Source organism: Neodiprion virginianus, chromosome 7, assembly GCF_021901495.1.
Source record: "Neodiprion virginianus isolate iyNeoVirg1 chromosome 7, iyNeoVirg1.1, whole genome shotgun sequence".
Taxonomy (NCBI): domain Eukaryota; kingdom Metazoa; phylum Arthropoda; class Insecta; order Hymenoptera; family Diprionidae; genus Neodiprion; species Neodiprion virginianus.
In genome coordinates this window covers 40364-65460 of record NC_060883.1, presented here as the reverse complement: position 1 = coordinate 65460, position 25097 = coordinate 40364, and the positions used below count along the sequence as shown (strand labels likewise).

At 42.5% G+C, this 25097-nt stretch overlaps 4 protein-coding genes across 9 annotated transcripts; 1 reads left to right on the top strand and 3 right to left on the bottom strand.

Moving 5' to 3' along the window:
- Window positions 1-6: 6 nt before the first annotated feature.
- LOC124309191 (cephalotocin receptor 1-like) lies at window positions 7-9324 on the bottom strand. Of its 3 annotated transcripts, XM_046772571.1 has the most exons (6): window positions 8832-9324; window positions 8549-8756; window positions 8118-8212; window positions 7581-7861; window positions 7314-7472; window positions 2727-3011 (listed from the first exon to the last, which is right to left on the bottom strand). In XM_046772571.1, the coding sequence occupies exons 1-6, from the start codon at window positions 9152-9154 to the stop codon at window positions 2917-2919; spliced, it is 1161 nt and encodes a 386-aa protein (XP_046628527.1). In that variant the 5' UTR covers window positions 9155-9324; the 3' UTR covers window positions 2727-2916. The 3 variants fall into 3 exon arrangements, with proteins under 3 accessions (XP_046628526.1, XP_046628527.1, XP_046628525.1); XM_046772570.1 differs by lacking the exon at window positions 2727-3011 and adding an exon at window positions 7-195 and having other exon boundaries at window positions 8549-9324; XM_046772569.1 differs by having other exon boundaries at window positions 8549-9324.
- Window positions 9325-11240: 1916 nt separating this feature from the next.
- LOC124309194 (RAB6A-GEF complex partner protein 2) lies at window positions 11241-13950 on the bottom strand. 3 transcript variants are annotated; one of them, XM_046772577.1, is made up of 8 exons: window positions 13790-13950; window positions 13651-13699; window positions 13440-13561; window positions 12594-12712; window positions 12408-12515; window positions 12163-12312; window positions 11977-12089; window positions 11241-11885 (listed from the first exon to the last, which is right to left on the bottom strand). In XM_046772577.1, the coding sequence occupies exons 3-8, from the start codon at window positions 13559-13561 to the stop codon at window positions 11358-11360; spliced, it is 1140 nt and encodes a 379-aa protein (XP_046628533.1). In that variant the 5' UTR covers window positions 13651-13699; window positions 13790-13950; the 3' UTR covers window positions 11241-11357. The 3 variants fall into 3 exon arrangements, with proteins under 3 accessions (XP_046628533.1, XP_046628530.1, XP_046628531.1); XM_046772574.1 differs by having other exon boundaries at window positions 13440-13699; XM_046772575.1 differs by lacking the exon at window positions 13651-13699 and having other exon boundaries at window positions 13790-13940.
- Window positions 13951-14051: 101 nt separating this feature from the next.
- Window positions 14052-22028, top strand: LOC124309186 (N-terminal kinase-like protein). Its single transcript, XM_046772560.1, has 12 exons — window positions 14052-14423; window positions 15164-15310; window positions 15392-15517; window positions 15876-16087; window positions 16581-16674; window positions 16767-17249; window positions 17420-17641; window positions 17991-18243; window positions 18302-18469; window positions 18643-18923; window positions 19212-19323; window positions 19558-22028. Exons 1-12 carry the CDS (start codon window positions 14310-14312, stop codon window positions 19680-19682), a joined length of 2337 nt encoding a protein of 778 aa, XP_046628516.1. The 5' UTR covers window positions 14052-14309; the 3' UTR covers window positions 19683-22028.
- On the bottom strand, window positions 20500-24436 carry LOC124309193 (uncharacterized). 2 transcript variants are annotated; one of them, XM_046772572.1, is made up of 3 exons: window positions 23323-24436; window positions 22340-23199; window positions 20500-22179 (listed from the first exon to the last, which is right to left on the bottom strand). In XM_046772572.1, exons 1-3 carry the CDS (start codon window positions 23666-23668, stop codon window positions 22168-22170), a joined length of 1218 nt encoding a protein of 405 aa, XP_046628528.1. In that variant the 5' UTR covers window positions 23669-24436; the 3' UTR covers window positions 20500-22167. The 2 variants fall into 2 exon arrangements, with proteins under 2 accessions (XP_046628528.1, XP_046628529.1); XM_046772573.1 differs by having other exon boundaries at window positions 22399-23199; window positions 23323-24435.
- Between the last annotated feature and the right edge of the window lie 661 nt (window positions 24437-25097).

Sequence of the window (25097 nt, the reverse complement as noted above, 5' to 3'; positions counted from 1 at the left end):
TATCAACGCAATATCAATTCTTACATCGTGCGTTTAAAACTTCTTTAAATCCCGGTAACCCGATCGGCGGTTTGTTTGGACATCTACGGCAAGTTTGAATGGCTACCGATTCTAAATATATCCAGTGCGTTACGCTCGTGATGACATCATTGTTGTAGGTACTTTTTCCCTAAGGACTTCTCGTGCTGGCGATACCTGAAATAATTATTTGCAATTTGCAGTATTATTTGACGTCTGAGACCTACAACAATCACGATACAACATATTTTTTATCTCCGTATATAACTTTCAGAAACCCAACTCATGGCCCACGTAATTTTTGCAACTATTTGAGCATGACGTATGCATTTGCAGAACCTATAGCTAAACTGAAATATCTGTATCATTCTTATCTGACGCTAAAAGATAAAGTTCGTCGCGAGTTGGGTGATATATTTTTTTTTTTTTTTTCGAACACCCACCTGCAATATTCTCGACGTTTATTATTATAGCATTCCCCGAACTGGTATTACACTTTCTAATTTGTATCAATGCCCGCAAGTACAATTATAGAGGTTGGATAGGAAATACGTGCATTTAACCGTGTATTCACATTATAGAAACATATTTCTCATACCGGTGAACGGGATCGGCGGAGTGGCGGGCATGGTAGGGGAGGATTAGGGTGCTTTCAAAACATCTCCCCGACCTCGGCCGTTCCTAATTCGACGCTTCCTAAGCTGCTGCACTCTTTTAAATTGCCACTCCCTCGGGTTATTCAATGGTGAAATGTAGGTGTGGGTATCTATACAATATGTAATCCCCCTTCCAACACCGCAGATCACCTCTTACACGTATGCGCGGGCGCATAGATACACATATTTACGGATACACGTGTGGATGGGGTGTGTATATTATTATAAGAATAATATCGGTATAATGGTACTAATTTCTATTGACACAACGATGAGCACCTCTGTTGGAACACCTGAATACTTAATAAACGGATGAAATTAACATTAAATAACAACTGTCGCATCTACATTCTTCTGACTGTGTATACGAGAACAACGAGGACAAGAGAAGACCGAGTTGATAATATCGTATATTATAGTCCTGTTAGTCGGCCGTGACAACTCCAACCCAGAAGGTCCCTTAACATCGTATACCTATACAGTTGTAATATTAATTAATAATTTTGATGTACCGATCAGGGAAGACACACGACGATTGCGCTCCGCTCTACGGGCACCTGTATTGTACGTGTACGTACTTGTTCAATTGTTGCCAGCGATGCTGCATTTTCTCGGTATAGCCGAGAAATTGTAAATATTAAAAGATATAATACAGAAAAATCTCCCGGGGGTCACTTGATCTCTCGTTTCGCGTGATACGAGACAGGATCAATTTTGTTACACTATCATTTTTCGTACCAGAGGCTCGTGTGTGGATTCATTAATACTAGGTATACGCACATACCTGTTATACGACAATACCAACGTGGGTGCAGGAAGACTCGTTTTTGGTCATTGGGTTCACTCACTCGTTCTTGAGGCGACGGAATAGAATATGGAAGTTAGCGACGACTGTACGGATACGTCAAGAATAGAGGTATACAAACTCAATGATTATATTCGTTAATCGTTTGCACGATTTACCTTCCTCGTCCCACCTGTCATTAATTATATTCACATAATTATTAACGAATGCGGATCATTGGAGCGCGCCGACTAGTGTAAAAATATACGGCTGTGCTGCCGCGGACGTTTTCTCTTCAATTTTCATACTTTGAATCATCATAGCATATGTTTGCGAGACCAGAATACATATCACTGATTTTTGTTGAAGCGACCTATTCCTAAAAACTGAGTTATCGTGCTATAATGTGCATATGTATGTTACGTACAGTTAGGACTCGGTCTGCTTTGTAATTTAAAAGTTGTTTCTTCGTCGTCGAATTGCCGAAACGTTCCAAAAGTGAAGTACCGGCACTCCGCGACGCATTATTTCGGCGTAGGATTTGAACGGGTGCTGACACATATTTGCTTGAATGAAACTTGGTATGTACGTTTTCAATATGACAAATGGCAGGAAAACGTCGCAGAGCAGGACATTTCGGTTGAGTGTCGTACTGGTTGATAAATTTCGCCAGCGTCGTTGGATTTTGCGATATCAAACGATATCGCAAGTGTAAAGTATGTGGTAGACGCGGAAGAGTTGATATGTGTACTCGTGCTTTCATTAAACGTAGAGTCAACCATCCCCGTTCATTCCTGCAACGCATGTACATAGGTATCTACAAATGATTTTCGCTGACTAAATTTGCTAGTATGACAAAGTGTTTATCAAATGTATGAAAGAAAAGAACTTGCTGCTTCGGTAAAAACGTTTGGCGTGAAATAACTTCCAACAATTTTTTGTTTGCATCATCGAGGAAAACATTGTTCATTAGGCGGATTCGAAACCGGCCGCAAAATCAAAATGACCGCTGTGAGACGGACTTGTAATTTTATTCCGACTACACACCGGTTCCCAGAAATGACAGCAAGAGAATTTGGTCTACAAAAATCACTTGCGCGTGTGTGCGTGTGCAGGGGGGGGGGGGGCTGGCAATAATTTACGTCAAACCGGGACGTGTGCAGTTGGTGCATATCAGTTGATTAATGCCTCGGGAAATATTTTCTCGCAAGTTATTGATTATAATGTAAGAAAACGTTCAATTTCGAAATCAATTAAGAAATCGTTCGTCAAAGTTAAAGCCTCAACAACACAGTAAGACCGATGTTCTGTCTAATCATTTGGCATAACGATACAATTTGATAATATCTGGTAACAGACGACAGACGAAACTACAGATGAGAGTAGTTTGAAATCTCCAGTTCTCCTGGACTTGGATGAGAATAAGAAGCAACAGCAGCAGCAGCAGCAGCAGCAGCATCATCGACAGCAACAACATCGACGACCCGCAACAACTGTCGAGGAACCCATTGCACCTACGTCTGTGATCGTCGACACAGGTACGTGTTCACCAGCTATGGATCATAATATAAATGCATAACGGTAGGAGTCAATGATACGGATTGCTAATTATATTTACGGCGGGGGCCATCTCGCAACGGCAGTGAACGCAAGGTACAAACTCGGGTAGAGCAGCTACAATTAGCAATAGACTTACCAACTTCTCTCCCTGACACACGTATCAATAATGGGTATGCGTATATCCTATATCTGGCTGTAAGCATTGTAAGGATTTCTTACAGCGGCTCCACCGCACTCGCGAACAATCAGGGCGTCAAGCATAATTTCATTTATCACGTTCGGTCTCCACCAATATGGGGGATCTGTTACAGATACACGGGTATTGTTATAACAGTCTGAATAAGTGGGCGAATTTTGTGAGCTTATACATAGGTATATTGACTCGTCCCAACCATTTGTTCAATCTGATTGGGGTTGTTTGTTCTATTCAAAAGCATCCAGATCGAACTTCACTAAATTATGCCTTATATTGGAAGCGTAGTTGTTCCACGATGGTCCTTGTTAGAAAAATCGTGACTATGTCCGTAAAATTAACATCTGATCGCAGAGGCGGCGTGTGGTTCGGTGCAGCCACTTGCGCGTCGTCAACCGCTAAGGAAACGGTGGCAGCATCAGGCTACGACCTGTTTTGATCTGCACCGAGGCTGTCTGGGCGAAGGTGATGGCGACGGCGGCGACGGCAATGGCGGTGAGGGTGAGGGTGAGAATGACGGAAAAGTGATTATGATTCGTGTCCCACGACCGGAAATTGTTGGTCCCTATCCGCATTTGGAACAACTCCATCAAGCTCACATCAGGCCGGTACACAGAGAGCCCTCCCAGAGCGAAAAGGGTTAGTGGGGGGAGGGGGGCGGCTACTTGGATTTTCATTTCAACGAATAATTTCATAATAAACTTTCATCCTACCACCGTACATACCTCTATTCACGTATGTATGTATGTATGTACCTAAACGCATGAGCCGCTTCTGCTATAATCTTATTTTACGCGTTCTATAATGGCAGCGATATACAGAGGAGATGAGCAGAGTTGCGCGATACGTGAAGGGGGTCGAGATTTTACAATCTCACCTTCCGATATTTCCACACTTCCGCTAGATTTCAAGTTCACTCATTGGTCAGGGACTAATATTTACTGGCCGAAACAACTGCGGCGCAGGTGCGGAAGTAACGATAAATAAGAATAAAATATACCCTGACGAAAATATTTCTCTGAAATACTCCGCACACATCTTCAGAAATTTACATAGAGATTCATGGAAGTGGAGAGAAGTTCAGAGAATTTGGCGAATATGCAACATATATCATAATGATTCTACTTCAAAATTCGGCGGAATATTTTTCGACCTTCTCTGCACTAAATTATACAATCTTGCGCTTCTCCTAAATTATTTTTTCCTATTTTCTCTGAATTCTTGTAATTTTGTTACGCAATTGTCTGGCAGTCTCTGCAAATTTCCCTGGCGAAAATAGTTTCTACGTCAAACTACGAAAAATTGCAGATCGTAGAAAATCGAAGAAAATAGTAGCAAATCGTAAAGATGCCTAAAAGATTGTAGATAATCGTGAAAAATCGTGGTATTTTTTCGTAGCAAAGTACAAATTTCTACGATAAATTATGAAAATCTACAATTTTCCATGAAAACTAATTACAATTTTAAACCCAAATCATCCGCTAGATGTCGCATCTCTTTCACAAGAAAAACTTATTGCAGACAATTCACAAGTACCGAGTACAATTTGGGTCTACAACCAAAGTCTGATCTTTTCACCCTCCGAGTACGTTGTAGACGACGGATCTGGAGAATCCGTCGTATGATTTTGAACTCTTCCAGTCTCAATTAGTTGAGTCGTTTGAAACAAACAAAAAAAAAAAAAAAAAATCAGGTAAAGGTACAATCATCTGCAAAAAATTATGAACTCTCACAGAATTCATGTGCACAGGTTTACAGATGAGTCACTGCACCGATGAAATAACGTTTCGTGAACGTGTCTGTGTATGTTAATCGTGACACCGGTGCATCTATAATACAAATAGTCTCGCGGGATCCCTTTGAAAGAGTCTTGAATACCTGTATACCTACAGTTTATCATTTTGCGATTTAATGCAAGTTCCTTGCCTACAGGTTGCTATTTTTCAGATTACAAGAAATCGGCGTGCGACAGGGAACGGACGAGAATGCGTGACATGAATCGTGCCTTCGAACTATTGAGGTCGAAACTTCCCGTCTGCAAGCCTCCTGGAAAAAAATTATCAAAAATAGAGTCGCTCAGACACGCGATAACGTACATCAGACATCTCCAGAGCCTCCTCGAACCGACGTCGTATAACGCGGCCGGCGTACCGACAAGGTATTTCTACGGAGGGCTGCACCATCACCAGATGCATCAGGATCAATCACCGAGAGGTTGGGAAACGGTGGCTCCGCCCACCTACGCCGAGTTTTATCATCACCACGACTTTCACCCGGCTCCACCGCCACCCACCCACTATCAAACTATAACGATCCCTCCTAGCTCACACCCATAAGCTACAATATCTCAGGGGATGTAGCCAGCGTGTACAATGCACACAGGTATGTATATCAGCTGTACATCCGGACGCATCGACTTGGGTATAACAACGAAATTGCAGTGCAATTATTAGCGTTGAAAGGTGCGCCCGCCACGTATTCGGATTCTTTCGACAAAATAAGACTCGTGAGGGGATTCAGAGAAACGCACAATTAAGAAATGTAAATCATCGTAATATATTTTCAGAGAGAAACAAACATCCTTTTCTGTTAAACAAACGTTGCTACCTTGGTATAACTTATATGTACAGACATGGCGTGAATTAAATTAACTTCAATAATATGTATAGTTGGATTATTGTATATTATTGCAATTATCTCTTACAACTAGCTACTTATCCGCGGAGGTCGCGTTTGAATTTATGGTAGGTACCGGGTATCATCCGTCAGTGTTACGGAATGCGTGACATCGGTATGTACTCTACGCGCGTGCATCAAAGGTATCGACAATCGCTACGACCGCTTATCGTAACAAGCATTACGTTACATCGTACCTAGTACGCCTTTTCATAACCGTCACGATTTACGGCAAGCAGTATAATTATTAGGTATAATAATGAAATTTACACACACAATACGGTACAATACGCGTAGTATATCTATGCGCGATGCGAAAGAGATCCGGTGGTTGAAACACGTATGTTCGCTAATTACTGTTCTAAGATTAGTCCATGAACAATGGTGAGTGCCGGCTCGCAGGGGCAGGGACGCGAGACAACCGTAAGAACGGAAATTTGTGATTCGGTGATGTTTATAAATATACATCGCTACATTAAAGACGTGTATCATATATTAATTATTTCTACGTGCGCACATAATTTACCGATAATACCTAACAACAGCAATAGGTAACGCGTACGATTACAGTTCTATTAGTATGCGACGTATGTACATGATACCGAAATATCATGCTTCTGTAAATGTTGGCACAATAATGCGAAAACCTATTACCGCATTGAAATTTGTTCACGTTAGTTGCATACATCCATCATTGTTCACAAAATTAGGACGGCGAAGGATCGAGTTCGCGTAACGAGAAATTCTTGATACGTATAACGATCCGATCGTCGTCTCACTCATCGACAATGCGGTACTGCCGCATGGTGCAGTCTCGTTCGCTGTTCGAATAACGTAAAATACATACGTGTATAATTTTCGTACGTACGCCGGAAGAACATGTGTATCATGCGTAAATGCCTGTTTCTCATGGAAACGGAAACAACGAAAAACGAATTGTTAATAACAGCGTTTAGGTTGAATTTGTACACACTATGAGGGGTCACGTACGGACTTCTGTGGTTTTCTTTGCGACAAAGTTATAGTTGTAAAAAAAAAGATCATGCCTATGAGTATACCAGGGTCCTTGTACATTTTGAGTTCGGCGAGTGTCCGAGGATATATTCGAATTATACCTACTTGGTTTTTTGTTTCTGACAAACCGCAGCGGGAGAGCGGAGCTCCGAACAAGGTGCCGAATGCCCGCCCCCAAGTCTTCGAGCAAATTTTTTCCCTAGCAACGATTGTTTTTATGCCGCACGTGTTGGAAATATTATTCGTTAGTCGATGCATGCAATTCGTTTGTTTGCGTCTCGTAAGGTAGACGTTCGTTATACAGCACGTACTGTAGTCATAATTATTGTAGATATAATAAAAGTGAATACCTACGTGTGTGTGCGTGCGCGTGCGTGCGTTCGTGTCATAGATGTCATGTATGTGTACTTGCATTTACGACAATTCTTCCGATTTTCGTCCCGATTACTTCTTGAGAGGCAAACGCGGTCGATCAAGGCCCGCCAGAGTTCGCGATTCAACGCAAGATATATCCACGGATTGACGCAGCTGTTCAAGCTACTCATCAGAGTGAGGATGGCAAATGCGGCACCTGCAATAAAATTGGTTGATCACACGCTTGCCCGTATACGCAGAACTTTTTGGTATTACAGGTATAATTTATTGAACCAATGAAATCAGAGCTTACTGTACAACGTACCGTCAAAGTAGGGTGATGTTGGGGCATTCCGATCCCAAGTTACCCAAAGCAAAGACGCGATGAACGGACTGCTGGAAACAGCGTAGAAGCTAATGACGGCAATCATTTGTTTGATCGAGTTTATTTTTGCACGGGAGATGATTGCCCGCTGGCGAAGCGGACCACCGTTCGTATCGCGTGCCTCTCCGATGATTCCGGTATTATTCCATACCGCAAAGCATATAGAAGCGTAGGTATAGACGAGGACCAGTAGCGGCAGTATAAATATTGATATGCTGTACCTGCACCGGCAACGGAATCGTTCTATGTATACATAGATCACATACAAGTTTGGATCACCTTGCGATTATCCCTTTCAATCTAATTTACTTTGCCCCCTCCCCCCTCTATACGTGCCCGTCTAATTCAGTTACTCACAATTCCAGGCAAAATAGAACCACGAAGTCGCACTGGTGTGTGACTTCTATATACCGTACCTATGATATATAATGCTTGTGTATCGCAAGTATGATAAGCGGGAGATTATTGAAAACCTACCATGTTACGTATGCTCGTTCACCGGACGGTGGGTTAAAGGTAGCCCAGCAGTCCCAAATATCCGGCGAGACCTCTTGGTACGAAAACACAATCAACTGCCGAATGATAGTAATTAACGGGAAAGTTTCACGACGTTGTTTCGTCGCATATTATTGTCGTTTATAGAAAAGTAATTTTTTTTTCTTTGTTTATTTATTTTTTGTTTTTTCCCTTTCCCCTTCAGTTCATTGGAACCAAGTTGAACCAGATGCAACGGGTTGGAGAAAGGTATACCGTGTGACGACAGCTATTACAGGTATACACACGCGCAAAGGTATTATCTAAACATGAGCGTGCTACCGTTAATTATGCTTGGGCCTGACAGAAAGGATTCAAATGTGAATGATTTTGTTGCGACGTTTCCCGAATTATATCACTGATGCACGTTATACCTGCGGTATGCAGAAAGCCAAGGACAAAGACCATGCGAGGCAAACCGTAATTTTCGACCTCCTGGACGTAAAGCTGGAATAGGCGAGCGGATGGCAAACTGCTTTATATCTGTCCAGTGCCGTTGCCGTCAAAATGTACGAGCTCGAGTAAGGGCCAAGCGGTTGACCGAACTTGACTAATTTGCAAAGAATCGGCCCACCTTGAAACCTGTAACGGATCCGCCTTGTAAGATAGAAACCCGTTGTGTGAATTATCGAGGCCGTGTAATTTATATTGTTATACCTGAAGGTAATCTCCCAGGCGAGCTGTGGGAATACGTTTAGAATTGCCGTCAATAGGTCTGCTATGCTAAGATGTAGAATAAAGAGGTGCATTCTTGTAAGGTTCTTCTTGGGAGCATCGTATCCCCTGAGATAAATGGCGAGCAGCACCAAAGAATTTCCAGCCACAGCCGCAAGGAACATCGCCGCCAGTGTCGCGATTTCCCAACTTGCCAAATATTCGTCTCGCGGATCATCCTTCTTGTTAGTATTTTCAGTTGTCCCATTCAAGCCAGCCGTCGTTAATTCGATAATACCGGAGTTTTCACCCGTAAAATTAACCATTATTAAACCCGTCAGCGTTGAAGCCTATACTGACCGAATTGCTTGTACGCGGCTTACTTTTCGCGATCAGCTCTATAGGTATATAATTTATAATAACGCTGACGACAATAAAATGAATAATGATTCTTCGTGACGGACGATTTACGTTTCTTATTCCTTTTTCACACACACACACACACACACACACACACACACACACACACACACACACACACACACACGCACGCACGCACGCGCGCGCTCGCACATTAGGTGAGTTGATCGCGTTAGTTGTGCACTCGAGTACAACGCAGTCGATATATACGTATATAACGCGAGATTAGTTATTCAGTTATTAGATCGTTCAAAAATATATATTGTGAACTTCTTTGTTTTCAGAAAAAAATTCCATTGTTTATCCGCATCAGCATTGCTAATTTTCTTTTCCACCATACGTCCAGCTTGACCCCTAAAGTCAATTATACATCGCGCGAATACTTTTCCTCGCACCCTGTGCAAGTATAATCCGTGCGAGTAAAACCGCGTGTTCACCATATTTCGGTATTCAGCTGCCATTGAGTTTGTCACATAATTCGTTATTGACGCAAAGTGAAACGAAACATTGTCAACTATATATAGTTACATCATTGATATGATCCGGAAGTTCGCATGCACATACTATGTGTATGTGTATATAATTTCGACGCATCAGAAGAATAACGTTATCTGATCGGTATACCACCGAAAAAGATACCGTCGCAAGTTATACCTATACATTCATTTTCATCAAAAACACGTTGTCGACACTACGGCGCGATAGATATAAATTCAAAAATTGAATGTGTTCGTTCGTTACATCTGCAAAAGATTTGCCTAGCTCAAACTACAATTGTCACATGTATGCGTCAAATTTGACCAAGTTTTTGCGAACCATCGTTCATTTGAGATTGAATACGTATTATTACGATATACTCGGATGAGAAATCAGTCCATTGTTTTTTGAACGCAGGCTATTCTGTTGTACCGTGCTCAGGCGAGTCAATTATATGCACTCGTCGGTTCAGCACTGGGTAATAAATTTTTAAGAACCTGTAACCCGTGCGGGTATACGTGCGGGTCCGTTGTACGACTTGGTTTTTGGTGCCACGAGTCATCGAAGACCGAAGTACATCTGAAACCTACAGGTGACGAACGACTCAAGGCGGGTGTTTACTAAAATTAGATGGCCGGGCGGGGGGTTTCAACACACCACTACAACGGAAAAAATGAAATAGAATTTAATGTACCAAAAATATTATAATATATATATATATATATATATATATATATACCAAACGGTGTGCAAAATTAATTGATAACGAAATCATTAAAATAACCCCCACACCTTGCAGGCTGTACGCGAAAATTTCAACTGTCAAGTTATGAAATGCCTAAATACATGTTTTCCTAATATTCGACACTTGTCACCTAATCTGATTCCACCTATTCGGATCAGCACTATAGCCTACTATCAACCTGATGGTTGTAATTGCAAATGTAAAATTGCGTGAGCTGCAGAATGATTGTTGTTTCCTGAATTACGTGTAGATCAAAATGTCGGACTGTATATCTAGCTATCAACTGTGTATCAAAAAATTGAATTGTGACTCTGTGTGTGTGTGTGTGAGTGTGTCACGCAATCGTTTCGCGTCAAGAAAGTAAGTGTCAAAAGGCAAATGCACAATTCGATTCCAGCGTTTTCCAAAATGGGAAACGGATTTACCTTTGTAGTTTTTGAATGAAAAAACTACTTAGTCTCAGAATCGATTTGCAGGAGCTTTTGCCAACTGATTGAACTCTCAGGAACTCATTAACAGCTGCAAAAATACAACGAAATTTATCAGTTTCTCAAAAGTTTAGGGGAGCTATTTTTTTTTTAAACACCACTGTTCAACATGCGCGACCCTTTTTCAACCGAGAAGCCCACTATTTGAATCCATTGCACTCTTTACGCTTCTATAATGTCACATCGCGCCTCCACAGGCCATTGAACGAACCCGAAATTGGTGATAATGTGACCCAATAAAAAAGCATAGTAGGCCGTCGGACTTTGGAATAATTGAAGATATTCATAGTATGCAATTCATATTTTCGGCGCATAATAATAGTTATGAAGTACAGTTTGATTAACAAAATATACAAATTGACGAGAAACGGTACAAACGATGATTCACTCCTACACTATTTATATAACGATATGATATTTCGTTTGTTGAACCGCATTGGGAGGTGTAGTAGTAGGGTGTAGTCGCAGAGGCAAGTCCCAGATCATGGTTTCGATGTCAAGGCTTGAGGGACCTCGCCAGTCGTTAGCCTTCTCGTTGGGCATGTCGACAGGCATAGCAGTGGTAACAAATTCAAAGTGTAGCCTCCATTTGAGCGTGACCAAGTCTGTGGTGAAATCAGGGGTGACGTGAAGAGGAATGGGTAACACCAGCTGTGAGTATTTCAATCCCAAGCAGACCTCGTGATGTTTGTTGTAGCTAACGAGCGCGGGCGAGGTCCGTGCGCGTCTGTAACCTTCAGCAACATGTTCTTCAGATTGTAGAGCCACAGAAACCTGGGCACAGGACACGGTGGCTCTTGAAAAGTCAAAAGTTCCTACTATGTCCTCACCAAGTTTGTAGGAATTCTTGAACAAGCAAAATCTAACGACGCGGCCGCGACTGTTTGTTACATTATAGAAATTGGGACTGCGACGCGCAGTGATATTCTGAAAAGCAAAATACATCACACGAATCAATCAAGGTTCAGATAACAAAAGACCAGATATGAATCCTAAAGAGTAACAACTCACAAGCTACCTGTAAAGTTTGCATAGCAACATCTAGCGGTGTGTCTCTTTGCCGTGTTTCCATAAATGGGTTATTGGGACTGAGATCGACGCTGTCGTTACACGGCGCAATATCAGGTAGTTCTGGAATTTTTATGAAAGATGCATTCAATTGTTACATTTGAAAGCTGGATTATCTCACCCGAATATAACTTACCGCTCAACGAAAGGACTCTAAACGGAACTCGTAGTAATTTTATGGCAGAATTCACCCGCTGTGTGCCGATTGTAATTTTATAAGAATATTTGACTGCCTGGCCTCTGTACGAGGGCGGTGCATCGCTCGGTATTCTCTCCCGGTATACATCTAGAAATATACGACCGTAACTGAATTATCTCATTTCTAAACACAGCCCCACCAATTGAATACCAAGCGAGAATTGAGAATTACACATTACATACAAGTCTCGCTTTCACCTGGCGACAGTCTGAGATCACAGAACAATATCTTTGGTTTTGTATTCAAAACAACGTGTCCATTGTCCTGCTGCCAAGGAGCGAACGTAGTATCTAAAAGACGATATCAAATGAGACTGTTTTCGGGCCAGTTCATCCAGTTTGTCATACTCGTTTACTTGTTTGAAGTACCTGCATTTATAGCTGCCGACTGGATAGAATTTAATCTCTCTGAGAGCACCGCCTTACCGTTTGTAGAACATTGGCAGTGTACCTGTGCGCTTGCCCATGCCAGACTTTCAAACACATCACTGGAAGCAGAAGGAAAAGATGTTTTCGCAACTCAAATGTAAAAATAGGCGATTTTGGCCGGATGCTGAAAATAAAGAAAACACGCTATTACACAACTAATGACGCGCGCGTTGACAATTGGCGAACTATTATTCCACTGAAGGAAAAATACCGTTTTTGTCCACTCGTAGAGCAAAATATAGGCTCTGCATCGGTGGCGTGCTTTACCTATATTCACGCTGTCAGTTCCCTCAGTTGAGGTGATGTTTTCGCGTCCTAGTAAACTGAACTTTTTGCTTGTGCATTTAGTTCAATTTAGTTTGAGATTGTATTAACATTCAATTTTTAAAAGATTCTCTTTTCTTCTCTTTTTGAATCTACATTTTCATCTCGATCGGCGGGCTTTGCCTCCTGTACCCCACCGTCGCGGAATCGTCGTGTATCTTGTAATTTTTTACCACAACAGTCAATTTACTGGGATATCACGTCCCTTGCTCATTTTCAACATGCGACCGACAGCCTAGTCATACAGTTTTATTGGCTGCCAATCGCCTAATTTTATATTTTCACTGGGAAAAATATTACGTTCAACTCGTGGGCAAGAAGAGCCTTGAGTGAGTATGATATCCGAACTTCACACTCACTCACAGTATCGTGCCTTGCCCACTAGTTGCACGATATACCATTTTTGGGGGGTTCTGCGTTTTTGGGGGTATGCCCAGACTTATACGAACACACTGTACAAACCTGTGGCTTTGGGATATCTGATGATTAGGATTTGTCGGGTTGCCGAAGGTGATACAGCACTCGATCAATTCGCCCGAAAAATATGCAGGTCCTCTGACTAATTTAGCCGTGATATCGATCATCTTTAACAAGTTGAGACGAAACGATCAGTGACGTACAGGCGTTGATTGTATATAGCTGAGTATATTATTGTTCCGTTTAGTTAACATACGCATAACACATGTATAACGTGTATGTGACTTGATGCGTGATGTACAATACTGAAGGAAAATGGAGAAAGTCGAAGAATTTAGATCATGCTTCAGATGAGAAGAAGCACGTATGTATGTCAATTCATACAATAGCCTTACATAAAGCCCCCGCGACGAGAGCTGTTTTCTCTTTGCAATTTTTCTGCAACGAAATTCCTCTTGAATGTATCTTCTGACAGTTAGCAGCACAGATCGACCAGTCGACGAGACGGTCTAAGGACAAGACACGCGGCAATGTCGGCTGCCTTGGAAAGCTTGGAAACTGACCGACATTGGTTAATTCCGTCGGATCCTACCGATGAGCACATCGATGAATCGCTTCATGATCGCTTCGTGTTAAAAAAAATTACGTATGTGTGCTCCTATGCGAGCCACCGATATATGTATGTACACACAACATGCATGCCAGCTCATAAACTTAATACTTTACAACCAATCCGCACACGTCAGTAGGTACCAAAAAGCTGGCGACAAGGGGGCTGACAAAATAGTGACGATAACAAAATGAATAAACCAGTTTTTATGAAGTTTAGTAAAAAAAGTGGATAAAAACGGCGTACACGTACACGTATTATAAGCCGAACACCACGGTATAACGGGCGCTGTGTAACAGCGAAGAATGTGGTCATTTTTCTCCCGTGATCCTACCAAAGATTTTCCTTACGAGATTGGAGAGCCAGTCTTCGGTTTCGAGGGGAAGAGCTTGTGGACACTTCACAGAGCAAAGAGGAAGGTAACCTCATTTAACATAACCTAACCACGTTCCTTCAGCACTTCAGACGAATACCACGAGATCATCCCGCACCAGATCTCTGTCCAAAACTATGTACAGAACTATGTTGGATAAAGTCGGAATTAGGCTGATAGCGTGCAAAAGGAAAACGGCGATGTACCCCAGTGCTTGCATGTAACAAAGCTTGCGGCTTGTGTTCTCGAAGCGTCAATGCTGCTAGCTATTTCACTGTCTTGCTTAGCACGGGCAGCCCGTGGTAGTTCTTTGTCTGACATAGATTGGGTCCTTTTGAGTTATTTACTTTTAATTATTTATTTATATATTTTACGGACACGATGTCCTTTTACATATGAATTCAAAAACAAAAACAAAAACAGGATAGGTAGACCGGACAATAAATGTACAATAACATGCATATAGGAAGAACAAAAATGTAATGGGAGGTGAAGACTGATGGATTTTTATAACTATAGACTAAACTTACTTTTTTCGTTTAAACTATTCGAGATTGTCTGAGGAGCGAGTGCTTAAAGGTAGCTTATTCCAATATCGAACAAGAAGATCAAGTGCGTTGTAATATAAGTAGTTGCTTCTAACCGTTGGATCTTCTCGAAATGTATCAGGATTTTTAATAGGATAATTCATATCCCTCAGACTCTGCATATGCGAAGTTCGTATATGTGTAGACATATGCAAACACCGTAGCATTTCTTGTTCTGATTCAATGCATCTTCTTACAGGGAACCAATGTCGGCGAAGATGTTTCTGTTTTTGTCATTGAGGCAAAAAATGGAGGTGATGCAGATCTGGAAACTGCCAGAGCAGCTGTAAAAAGGTTAAAGACTCTCAGGCATCCTAGCATATTGACCTACCTCGATAACCTTGAGGTATGGTATCAAGCCAAGACGGCACTACGTCATTCTTGATCCATTGTCACAGATTACTTGAATTTCTCCGTGTTCTTACAGACAGAGAAGACTATATACCTGGCAACAGAGAGAGTCGAACCACTGCAGTTGCGACTGCATGGAAACAATCTGCCCGAGGGGCAGCAGCGCGACTTGTACCTTTCGTGGGGGATTTTTCAAATCACTGTAAGTTGAAGAAATTTGAGATTTTGTATCGCCTATACCTCTTTCCGTCATCGGGCATTGAGCGTAGAATATCCTGAGCTACTGTTGAAATAATAATGAGGCTTATGCAAAGTGCTTGTTAACATTTTATCTATAAAAAGAGTACTGTAACTTATGTCTATTGACAATAATGAATCACTGGTAACTAACGGAGTGAAAGATATAGCAGTACAAAAATTGTAACGTCCCAGCATCGAGGCCATGCCGAAACAAGTTGTTGATCCAGACTTTTTCACGTTTCACGTGTCTTGATCAAAACATCCAAGTATGGCAAAAAGAAGAGCGTAGGGCTATAATGATTTTATTTGTGTTTGAATAGCGTGCTCTCAGTTTTCTGAATAACGACGGCAATCTTAGACACAACAACATCAATCTCTGGTCGGTTTTCGTAAATGTGGAAAGTGGCGAATGGAAGCTGGGGGGAGTGGAGTACACGACAGGGGTAACGGTAAACTATACTCCCTTGCCCGCGGCCCTGCGCATCTACCAACCTCCCGAAGCTACAGAAACCTACAAACCTCAATCAAAATGGTATACAAACTTATTTGTTATGCGGTCTTTATGGTAGACATTGAAATACCGATATAACAAATTACTGTATTTACCAAAGCAAATTGTACCGATGATGGCGGTAGGTGATAGATAATAATTTCCATCACTTGGAACACCACCAGGACAAGGACTACTGTATAGTTTGGGTCCAGTTTGCACATGACATTGTGTTTATTTTAATTACAATGCAATATTGTGGGATTCTCATTAGCTTTGTCCGATTTTCCAAATTTTTTGACTACTGTGTGATATGACTATTTGGGTATACCTGATGTACAGGATATTTCAAGTTATTCCGCACGTTTCTGTACACTTTGGTATTGAACGCAGATGCTAGTAAGAAAATGCCATACACTAGCACCTTATAAAACACCGATCAATCATAATTACGATACGATTCTGGTGCTGCTTCCTGAATATATCAAGTACGTTTGTTCAATACCTCATTAAAATCACATCCTTGAAATGGCAGCACGATTGACGCGTGGGGACTTGGCTGCCTCATATGGGAGGCATTCAATGGCCCGCTCAACAGGTCTGCTGATCTGAAGACCAAAACGAATCAGGTACAAATCAACGCAAGGTACCGCTTTGATGAGATTACATCCAAGACTGTACCTATGTTTTGCTATCTAGATCTTAATTTAAATTCTTTAAGATACCCAAACAACTATTGGCTGTGTATCGAGAGCTCTCCAGTCACAATGCAGACGTACGACCCAATCCAGCCGATGTGATAGCAAGGTGTCGAAGCAACGGAGGATATTTTAAGAATGACTTGGTCGATGCCCTCTTATTCTTGGAAGAAATCCAGATGAAAGAGAAGGGTGAGAAAAGTAGATTCTTCACACAACTAGCCTCAAAGCTGGAAAGTTTTCCCGATGGAGTTGGAAGGTATAAAATCTTACCCCAGCTTCTGGCGGCATTTGATTTTGGAGATGCTGGAAGTGCGGTTCTACCACCGCTACTGCAACTCGGCCGTAAATTACCCGATCCTGAGTATCAGCGTCGCGTTGTGCCCTGTGTCGTGAAATTATTTGCATCAAACGACAGAGCGACACGTTTGCGACTCTTGCAGCATCTAGAGCGATTCGTAAACCATCTTCAACCTTCCACGGTCAATGAGGCGATTTTCCCACAGGTTTTTATTGAATGTATATACAGCAGCGACTGAACGTCTATGATAAGATGACCGATTTAAGAGAGTTGTTGTTCGGCCCATAGAGTGACTTTTGTATTCCCAATTACAACACGACACTCTTAAATCTTTAGGGGAGATTGATATTCGTGTAACAATTGTTCAATTTACAGGTTGCTCGTGGCTTTTTAGATACAAACCCTGCTGTCAGAGAACATACTATCAAGTCGGTAGTTCATCTCGCTTCCAAGCTAGATTATAACAACCTTAACGTAGAAACACTCAGACATTTTGCCAGACTTCAATCAAAAGACGACCAAGGTGGAATACGAACAAACACCACTGTATGCCTTGGCAAAATTGCTCAACATCTGCACCCTCAAATCAGACAAAAAGTAAGTCCTGGAAATGAGGTCAACAAGTAGTTGCAGATTTCCTAAATTCTTATAAACATTTGGATAAACTAATTACTTCTATACTGCGGACGCTCATTCTTTACAACTCGTATGGAATATGTAAGCGCGAGTAAAACCCCTTGGTTTTCCTTAAAAGCCACATTACGGGATTTTCGTTCGTACTGACTTCGTGCCTACTCTGGTATCTCACAAAGCCATTTCGATACAAACTTGAGGTAATATCAGTTATTTCCGTGCTTTTGGATCCCCTACGAGCAGTAAGGAATGACGGACCCTGTTTGTTGCTTGTCATATTTTATCATTGTTACATCTTTGCCACTGTTTCAAGGTACTCATCGGTGCTTTTGTCAGAGGTACCAGGGATTCATTTGCTCCTGCGCGCAGCGCAAGTATATTGGCATTAGCTGCGACGCAACAATATTTTCTTCTACAAGAAGTTGCGAACCGAATACTCCCGGCTCTCTGTCCGCTTGCTACCGATGTGGACAAAGGTGTAAGAGAAAATGCTTTTCGTACAATTCGGGGATTTCTTTCTAAGCTCGAACGAGTCTCCGAGGATCCCGGACTTCGCGAATCTATGGGTAAACATTGACACTGGCAAACAAGCCTGAGATGTATAAACCGGCGAAACTGTTTTAGAAGCGGACGTCAATACGGCCACACCGAGTTTGAGCAATGCTGCAGCTACGTGGGCAGGGTGGGCCGTTACCGCTGTTACAGCTAAGTTCTATCGCAGTCAATCTGACACACCAAAGTCATCCAACACGCAAGCATCAAGAATTTTGCTTAGCAAACCAGCCTCGCTTGGTTCGTCCCATTACATTACGCGTTTGCCTAACTTAAAGCTTATTATGACAAGGGAGCGATATTCATACGTGTTATATTTATAACAAATACGGATTGAGCTTTATGGGGACACGCTTACAAAATAGGAATGCCAAGGGGAAATAATGATCTTTATTCCTAAATGATTGGCACAGAGCAGGCCAGCAGTTCCCAGAGCAGTGCGAGTACGACGACGACGACCAGTAGCGCGACAAGCATGACTTCGTTGGATCATGATCAGGATCAAGATCCCCAGAGTACTGGAAATACAAATTCGGACTGTGAATGGGATTGCTGGGAGGCAGACAACTGGGGTGACATGGAACAGCAGTCTGTAACCACACCGAATGTTGCAGCATCTATGGCTAAGACTCAATCTTCTGCGGTTGCATCGAAAGTTCATGACCCTCAGTGGGAGAACCTTGAGGAAGAACCGGTCAGTAGTTGATGAGTATTTCTTAAGAGTGCGTGTGATATGATTTACTTGCTATCTGGTCAACAACGGTCGTTCAGATTGTAAGTACCAACGAAAAACACAAGCAGCTATGATAAATGCTGTACTAACAGTGTCTACCTCCTGTGTGCAGTATCACCTAACGCAGGTTCCTGTCCTCGAATTTTTTATGACCTTATGTATCTTATAAACTTCAATTATTTACCATCTCTTCCCGGTGGAATCGCAAGGGAAATCCAGATGAGGGCCACTGTAGCATATGTTTCACAGGAGGAGGAAAGTCAAGCAGATGACAAGGGCGGATACGATGGAAGCCGACAAGAAGGCTGGGAAGACTCTGAATTTCAGCCGATTGAAGAATTCCCGTCGTTTGAACAGTCTGGTGAGATATTTAAAAATTTCAACAATCACCAAATCGCCAATGATTTCCAATATCTTTACTTTGTGTATTATACGTCTAATTGCCATCGATGGACAATGTTATTTGACAATGAGTATAACTCATCGGGAACACGGGAGATCCGGAGATGCGCGCGACTCGCATGTCGTATCGAATCTGTATTATTCATTTACTCTGTGTGTACGTATAACATGGATGTAAATGAAATTTTTGCAGCAAGTAATGCTAAACTCGAAGAGGCAAAAAAGAAACGGGAGGAACGAAAATTAGCACGTCAGCGTCAGATGGAAGCTAAAAGAGCAGCCAGAATTCAAGGAAATAGCGCGCCTAAGAAAATTTAGTATCACTGACTCAATGCCGAAAAATTGGGAACAATCGCAGTGGCATCATGATCATTACGAAGTTACAAATAACGTACCATTACACATTAATAAGACTATTAATAATGATAATTAATAATCATATTGTTTCATCTATTCTTGCTGCAACTGTCGCTATTACTGTTATTACTATGAAAAATGTCATTACATGATCTAGAATGGTTAACCAAACAGTTTTATACTTGTCAAGACAGAGGTATTGATGTAACAAAAATTTTTAGATACGGTGTGCTGGCTTTTTTCTCATACCCTTACTTCCCACGTCGCAAATAGATGTCCAAACCGAAGCTCATAAGTGTACGTCCGTCCGTCCGTGTGTGTGTGTGTAAAGCCATGGTTATTGTTGTAGAAACTTGAGAAAGATCGAAAAGTAACTTGCAATTTTTAGGACAGACTATAATGAATTTGAGTGTACTAGAAGAAAGGGCTCCGTTCATCCGATTATTTTACTAATCACAAACACCATTCGATTATTGGCCGAATCCATGAAATTACTGAACAGCGTGCCGATCTCTGCAAACAAACGTCTGCCGGGTAGATTTGTGATTCACAATGCATCTACAATATGTACATGCATATATGGAAATAGCTTGAATGTATAATCTGTTCCACGATACCATAAAAAATGTCGATGTCAGGATACAGCGATAGTGTTTTTGCGTAAAATATCCATACATGGATTGCATAGATTCTGTGTGCCATATCGGACATATTGGATATGAGCAACTTGAATTAATCGACCAGACAGGTGATTGCCAAAAACTTGGAGATCATAGTATACGAAATATTAATATTTATGAAATTAGTCTTTCTATACAATTGCTCGCAGCTTGTACTCATACAACTAAATTGTAATGTATGTCTATATACCTATGTGTGTGTGTGTGTGTATGCATGCACGTGCGCGCGCGCGCGTATACACACATACGTATATTTTCTCATCGCTACGAAATTCCATGTGATATAATAATAAAGATTAAAATTAATTATTGGAGCCTGGGCGAGCTTGCCTTTTTCACTTTCAGCGTAATACGTAAAAATAAATAGTAATGTTTTATAGGTAAGATGCATGCACGAATTTACGTGGTTGACGCCGAATAACGCATATGTATTTACATAATTATTATGTATATGTATTTGCATTATGATGTAGCATGTGAGATATAGCGTATCAAACTTGTTTTGTAGTTTTTCGAAGACAGGGAAGAAGGAGCACAATTTTTTAGACTCTGTTGTTTTTTTTTCACAGTTTAAGGCACACTCCACGCTCGTCACTACCGAATCTTCATTCTCTGTTACTGTACTAGTATAGGTATAAATATAATTTGCTGATGAATGAATGCCTTGAAGTAACTAAATCTATAATTCGCTCTAAATCTAATATTAATATTCTAGATATAGGTAATATCTGTACTGTACATGAATTTATGTCATTATCACCATTTACCGCGCACAAACCTATACTTTGAGACATGTTTCGTTTGCATGACGACGACGAAGACGACAGTAATAATAGTAGTAGTCGTAGTAGTAGTAATAGTAATAATAATAATAATAATAATAATAACAACAACAACAACAAGCTAGTAATTGTAATATTCGTAGTAGTAGAATGATAATGATAGTAATAACAATGCCGATCAAAGGTAATAGTAATAACAAAATAGTGCTCAGAGGAAGATGCGGATGACATATGGTCAATTAAAACAGTGTCCCCGCAGCATTTTCATTGTACGACAAAATTGTAACAACGCCGAAACTGTTTTTAAACAAGCGTTTTTCTACTTTAGTATTGGACTTGGTATACGTGGGAGAGAGCAGTTTTGGAATTGGATGACCAATAGATAAGTTTGAATACGTGACAACTACTTCCCAGCAATTGACTGCGTTGTCGCGCATAAGCGAACGCCCTTATGCAAATTTGTACATTTACCAAGTCTGTGTATCGAAAGAAGTAAATACAGGGCGTGAGCATGTAGCGCGACAATTAACTTCTTAGTACCGATACTTGGAACTGCTACCATTCAATTAATGCGCGACAGAATTACCGAATGCACATCTTCGAACAGAAGTTGGGGAGAATAGTTCAGGCAAGGTGCCCTTGTCTTAATGGAACTGCGAAGTACAGCTCTGTTGCATTCCGATTTCTGCAGTTTTCGCAAACGTTATTCATTTATTCATGTGCTTGAGTTAAGTGAAATAGTTGTGTCAATCCCAAGAATTGGTTATGCTCTGAAACTTTCAAACAAACTGCAAGTCATCGGGTAAAACGTCGCAGGTGAGTAGTACATGCAGGCAAGTATAAAATACAAACAAAAAAATTCACAGATAACTAGAAAAATAACGTTGTCGTTGCACAGGCAGTGTTGATACATGCAGTTCCATTTGTGGATTTAAGGCACCAGCTCACCATGTTCCGAGATTCAACCTGCGTGCTTTGATAGATTCAGGGGCATATCTGAAACAAACGTAGACATGTTACAAATTGAGTGTCACACATCTGATCGACGATTGTTGAAAGTCTTTTGGTTTTATTCCCGAGGTAAACAATTACGAGCGCACTGGTAAAATGCACAATTATGTCTGTAGACTAAACGAAACAGTATTAGAGGTCGTACGATTGTTAAGAACAATATCAAAGTGTTCCGCTTTTTGTAGAACGAGTAGAAATGTGCACCTGAAGGTGAAAGCGGTTCTTCCCCGTAGTCTTTGTAGCGACGAACGTTCGATAATGGTGGCCGGGTCAGGGATGGTGCGTAGAGTGGCATAGGCTGCGGGTAGTGGACAGGTGGCACATAGGGCATCCACGCTGGAGCTCGGCAAGGCCCGGGCGGCAGCATGGATATCCCGTACATGGGATGGTTAACCTGTGTTGCCCCCCCTGGTGTTACGTAACTGTCCATACGTAATCTGGGGTAAGTGTGGCTCAAGGAATACTTGAAAACCTGCTTGTCTTCAGGCCTGAGTAAGGTTCGCAAGAAACCTGGCTCTTCACTGGGCTTATCCTCTCCCAAAATGCTGGTTATACTGTAAGACGACAGTTGCTTGGGAGAGGAGGGATGCGCCGCGATGGTGGGTGCCTGAGCAGCTGCTCGGCGCTTCGAAGCGTGATCTCCCAATGTAACTCGTTCTAGTTCTCGCAATATTCTTTTACGAGGTGATACAACATTGGGATCCAAAAGACGGGTCAACCTATCCACAACGACCGCTAAAGTTTTGCCAGGCAAGGTACCATTCATTGTACGGGTTACCTTCGAAACGACTGCATTGGTATCAGTGTTCAAAGTCAAGGACACAGGATTGTGGGGATTCCTCCGTTTTTTGGCTAACAGCCGTGGGTGTACGGGTAATCGGTTCTTCGGATATCTACGATAGTAGAAACTCAGCTGGGAAGATATGCCACGCCTGGGTACTGCTTGCTTCCAACAATGATCTCGTTGCCAGGGGCTCGATTGTACCGATGAATTGTCATCTGACACTGAAAAGCAACATTGATGTTTATAAAAGACAACAGAGGTTGGACAGAATTTCTCACACTTTTGAATCATGAGTGGTAAAAATGTTTAAAGATATTGCTCTGATTAAACAGTAGGAACCTTACCACTGAGAGACGTAGAGCTTTCGTGCCTATGGGGTGTAGTGCTGGCCGGGGGCCAAAATGTTTTTTTAGGCACAGGGAACCAAGTGGTACGATCCCCATCCATCCTATGCGACAATTCCAGTATAAACTTTCCATCCTTAAAGAACTTGAGGCGTCCCCCGGGTGTTGGAAGTAGATGATTATCTACGCCGACCTGGTCATGGCAATTTTGCTTAGGACAAGAATTCTTTCCGTTTGTTTTTGTGAGGGTTGGGTAGAGGGTCGCAGAATCGCGCGAGCACATTTCTGCTACACCCCTCACGTGACCCGTGACCCGAGCGTGACATTCTGCTTGCTCCTCCCGCATCCTGACTCACCGCCGCTACCAACCATCCTGCCGCTCAGCCTTCCATGGCGCTGTCTGGCTAATTGTCGCCACACTTGGTCCGTTCGTCGTCCTTCCACTTTTGATTCGCCAATGGCCAGGCCGAGTTTGCGGCGCTGGGTCTGGCAACAAGATTGACTTAGTCCGAGACGCTGGACAGGTTGTAAGTCCTCGACGAAGACAGTGCGAGACAAGCTCTTGAATTTCCAGAGTATCTCTCCGGTCCGATCGTTGACAGTCTTGTCTATCCAACCCCCCACCCCCCCCCGCCCCCACCCCGCCACCGCCGAGCTGCCAATGTAAATTCAGGGTCAACACTATCGGTCGTCGTTCGGCATCGAGCGTCGTGTACCCGTGCCCTGTTTCGTATCCGAAGGGTTAGCCGGTAGATTTAGTTTGCCGTCGATGTCGAACAATGACCGAGTTGCAGCAACAGCCCACAAGACAACAGTCGTCCACCCACGCATCTGCCCGCCCGTCCACAGTGCTCGCTCGCTCACTCGTTCGCTCGCTGGTAGGTATCTTCGTGGTAGGTAGGTTGGTTGGTTGGTTGGTTGGTTGGTTGGTTGTTTGTTTGTTTGTTTGGTTGGTTGGTTGGTTGATTGGTTGGTTGGTTGGTTGGTTGGTTGGTTGGTTGGTTGGTTGGTTGGTTGGTTCGTACGTTCGTTCGTTCGTTCGTTCGTTCGTTAGTTCGTCGTTCGTTCTTGCACACACGCACGTCTCTTGCCGTCTATCATTCGGTCTAACCAACCCCCCCACCCCCGGCTGCCTTCGCCAGCCGATCTCTCGCTCTCCGCCTCTCGCGGCCGGCCTTCCGCCGACGACGTCTCACGATCAGCCGCACTTGCCTGTTCGTGCGTACTCTCTCGTTCACCCGCCGCGGTATGTAGCTGTTTATTTTCTTCTGGCACAGCGGTCATGTACAACACGCGATTCTGACCTGTGTGAGCGCGCGCGCGCGCGTGTGTGTGTGTGCGTGTGCGTGCGTGCTGTCGTTGCACAGCGTGTCCGTAAGCGCGAGTAGAAAACCCCACACTGTGCGAGATGATGTGCTCCTGGAAAATGTGTTACGGTACGCCTTGGGCACCGGCGTGTCGTTGCAACGCACTGCGACTTCAACGAGACACCATCAACACGGGAATATATCTCAACACTCCTTGTTATTCATCCGCACGCGAAGACAAGGATCGTCGACACAGTGAATCCACGGCGGTGTTTGCACATGTGTGAGGTGTCTTCGAGCTTCTTGGTATCTTCTTACCCGTAAAGCTGATTTCGTATTTATCTACACGCTGGTACTCGTACCGCTGTCGATAATTGTTCCATAGTTTTCCAATTTTTCTCCTCTCATAAGCACAGGCAATGAAATTACCTTCTCCCGGCGGGTCCACTTGGTTCGCCTCTTTTGGCA